The sequence below is a fragment of the Teleopsis dalmanni genome, chromosome 1 (genome assembly GCF_002237135.1).
Source record: "Teleopsis dalmanni isolate 2A chromosome 1, ASM223713v2, whole genome shotgun sequence".
NCBI classification, from domain to species: domain Eukaryota; kingdom Metazoa; phylum Arthropoda; class Insecta; order Diptera; family Diopsidae; genus Teleopsis; species Teleopsis dalmanni.
In genome coordinates, this window is record NC_051846.1 from 138,523,567 (window position 1) to 138,527,395 (window position 3,829).

The 3,829-nt window shown below is 33.0% G+C and overlaps 1 protein-coding gene across 1 annotated transcript in view; it reads right to left on the reverse strand.

Annotated features, from left to right (window-relative positions):
- Positions 1–2,289: 2,289 nt before the first annotated feature.
- LOC119666313 (mucin-5AC-like) overlaps positions 2,290–3,829 on the reverse strand; it is a 7,160-nt gene continuing 5,620 nt past the window's right edge. The window contains exon 4 of the mRNA XM_038075596.1: positions 2,290–2,399. Within this exon, the coding sequence (XP_037931524.1) occupies positions 2,290–2,399 (110 nt within the window). The remainder of the gene's footprint in view (positions 2,400–3,829) is intronic.

Here is a 3,829-nt window from a genome sequence, read left to right on the forward strand (position 1 = left end):
GACTGTTGGATTACTACAGCACAAAACTTCATATTGTGCGATTCGGGAGACGGACGATTATTGCACTTTCGGAACCATGTAAATATCTCTGATAAAAATACATATGCCCTTACCAGCTCGTTTCTCTATACGACTTTTATAAAACGCGGGAAGCAAAATCTTTACTACACAAACCAACAAAATATACAAAATAAATTTTGACTACAAAAGGCATAGGATACTTGCATACTACACATACTTTTTAATCCACATACTGTAGTAGAATGAATTTAAGAAGAATTTAAAGAAAATTCGTAAATAAGTGTAATATAAAAATATTCAAATTTTGAATTTTCAAGATTCTTCCAAAAATAATTCGAGTACGTAATATTAAGTCACAAAAGAATTTAATAATTACATCGATTATTTACTTACTACTGTTTTTTCAATAACACTTAGTTAGGTAGAAAATTTTTGGTCAAGAAGTCGAAACATCACCCCTTATGGAAAGCGAATTTTTATCAAAATTAGTCAATATCCCCAACATAAGTTAATTGACTACTATAATTGACTACATAATTGAGTAGAGTAATTTTTGCAAAAAAAAAATCATGAAGTTTACTAGAACTTTGTTCTAGAGAAATCAGCCATCATATATTAGTATTCTGAAATTAATCATGAACGTAGGAGAATAAATGATGTCGAATACCCTACATCACCAAAACGTTATAATATCTATATTTGTGGATGTGCACAGTACTGCATTATCGACGATCTTCACGATAAAGAAACCATCATTTCCGAGATTTATTTAGTGCTGTTAATGCGCTCGAACAATGAAATTGGAAAATAAAGGCCCAAAGAAAGAAAATTTAACTACTCTTTCTCTCTGACCCCCACCGTCCATTTTATCAGTGAATTGAATGACAAATACAATTTCAAAAATACTATTTCAAAAAATAATAAAAAAACATGTTAGACAAAGTAGCCACATCGCGCATACTGATGACTTTCATACTGTGATGACTTTCATCACAACTGATATCACAACAATGTTCTGATAACATTGTTGAACTGATAACAATCGCAATGTTCTGACAAACCTACTGGCAGCACTGTTTTAAAAGCCAATTCCAAAATGTGATACCTGATATTTCATGTGATTTGTTTTTGTTGCACAATATGCATAAGGAAACGGAAACTGTTTTATTTATTTCCGCTTAATACATTTATGAGAAAATCACTTTTTAGTGTCCCGAGTGAAGTTACAAATTCTAGCTCAAGTGTCAGAGGTTATGACAGAAAGGTGTTTGCACGCCTTGGTCCAGGCAACCAGTAAGTGCATTTAGTGTTGAGTGCGCAATGTTGGCTTAGATGTAATATTTCATCTGGCAATATTTGGCAGGACATTAATCAAAGTAAAAATGCCGGTAAATGTACGTTGAATATCTTGCATTATATCAAATTTCCATGCGAACGGTACAATGAAAGGTTAATATAAGATGATAAAAAAAAACAGAGAACCCTAAAACTGTAACAGACAGTAAATCTTTTTAAGCAGAACTAACAGCCGGCAGTGATGACAACACTTTGTCAGCAAGCCATATAACGGAAAATGAAATGAAATCCACAAAAAACGGATAAAAACTATTAAAAATCTTAAATATGATAATAATAAGAAAGCACAAAAGGACAAGGTATGGCGACTTTATATAGTATCAATGTAATGTATTATAGACCACAGCAAAAAGTGTCATATTAAAAAGTTGCAAATCGTAACATAGACAAAAACTAATCAATACAAAACATTACTGCTAGAAGATTATTTTGAAGGAATCTCTATCAATAAGCACATATGTGGAAAGATATTAAAGGCGTTCCCACAAAAAGCACTAACAAATCACTTCCTAACTATACGGAAAATACCAATAGTTTCAACAATAAAAAAACGAAAGATAGATACGTCAAATATCTCATCATATAAACAATAAGTCTATATTAATAATTTATAACAGAATACAGCTCATATTGAGGGTTAAATAAAAAATACCTGACCCACAATTCGAATTCTGACAAAAACACATAGCAATTCTGCAAATACATATAACTAAAAATATACGACTTACGTTATACGACTTATATATCATATTATTTACAATATTATATACATAACCCAGGAGTAATGCATTATCAAACAATGAGGCAGTAATGTACAGGTTGCTTGAAAAATTTTGAGAGCGATACCTATCAACCAGTAGAAAAATTAAAATTTTAAGCCATTTTGGCACTTCATCTTTCATTTGAATATATTCAGATGTCTATTTCGATCTCTCCATTCAGTCTATTTTTACGCGCAATTTGAAACTGACGTATCGGTGATTTTTTCACAATTTCACCGAATATCGCGCAGTAATAAAGCTCTATATTATAGAAGGATTATCAACAACATAAATTCATACAAAAATGGTGAATGTTTTGACAATGGCGAAATTTAATGAATTAAAGTACGATTTGCTGGAACAACCACGGTATTCTTCAGATCGGACTCTCTCTGACTTTCACCTCTTCAGAAATTGTAAGTAATTCCTTAGTAGAAAGCGTTTTGAAGAATCTGTCGAATGAAGAAACCATTGCAGCCGTGGCACAGTAGTTTGCAGAGCTTCCAGAACATCATTACAGACACGGAATAAAGCAATTGAAGAATCGTTGGAATAATTATATTGAAGTTGCGGCAGACTATTTGGAATAAAAATAAACATTTTATTAAAAATTCACACTAATTCATTTTTGCTTATAAAAGTTTTCAACCAACCTGTACTTATTATCTTTCGTTTACTACTAATTAGTAATGTTATTGGATTAATACAGATAATTCGCTATTTAATTGAGTAATTTGTTAAGGCTTGGAATCTCTTCTTTGATTCTTTAAAAAACAAAGTTAAGCTCATAAAAATAAAATAAAAGAAATAAGACATCTGTGATTTTTTATTTAATTTTAGCACAATTTAGATTGAAGATCTATTTCTAATCAGCAGAATATTAATCGTGAAGTAACCAATCATGGTTCGATCGATCAAACTCTATGTAAGATCTATGATAATATTCCTCATGCAGTCGTGAAAATAAATCATTTAACTGCTTGTTAACTGTAGCACTCAACTGATCGAACTTAAAACTATGATAGGCATTTTTGGAAGTAACTCCATTCTGCTCTATGCTAACAAGCATTTATCCGTTGCAACAAGTTAACTGCAGAAAGATTTTGATAAAACAAAAAATTGATAAGCGAGCAAAAACCGTAGGTGGCACCTAAGCTGGACGAATGGGCAAACGTTGAACTCACCACGTTTACCGGGGACAATATACCGAGTATACACATAATTTCCCGTTTTTATTTACGTTTTATCTCCCGAGAGCCAAAGATGGCGATACAGAGGAGCGCTAAAAGTACTCATCACGCCAAAATGAGGGTGCATAATCAACTGTGAAGAGTATTTAGTAGCAAAGACATGCAAAATGGAAAACTTCTGACGATCGGGATTGACATCAGGTCGCATGAGGCTTAATGAATTTAATGAACCAACTGCTGTAGGGTCTTCTACAGGTGCAAGTCCTTGCCAGTCCACCTACATAAGGGGCGGGTGAACAAAGAGGGAATTACCTCGGCTGAGGAAACCACACCAGCTGAGGGAACGCTCCCTGCAGTCGTTGCAGAATAAGTAGAAAAGAAGGCTAAACTTGATGCCTGCGGATGTCTCCGACAGAATGTCTTTATCAGACATCGACAATGATCTAGCAAAATAAAGAAGTGTATAATCCCATAATAGCCAGCAGTAAAATAGACCAAATA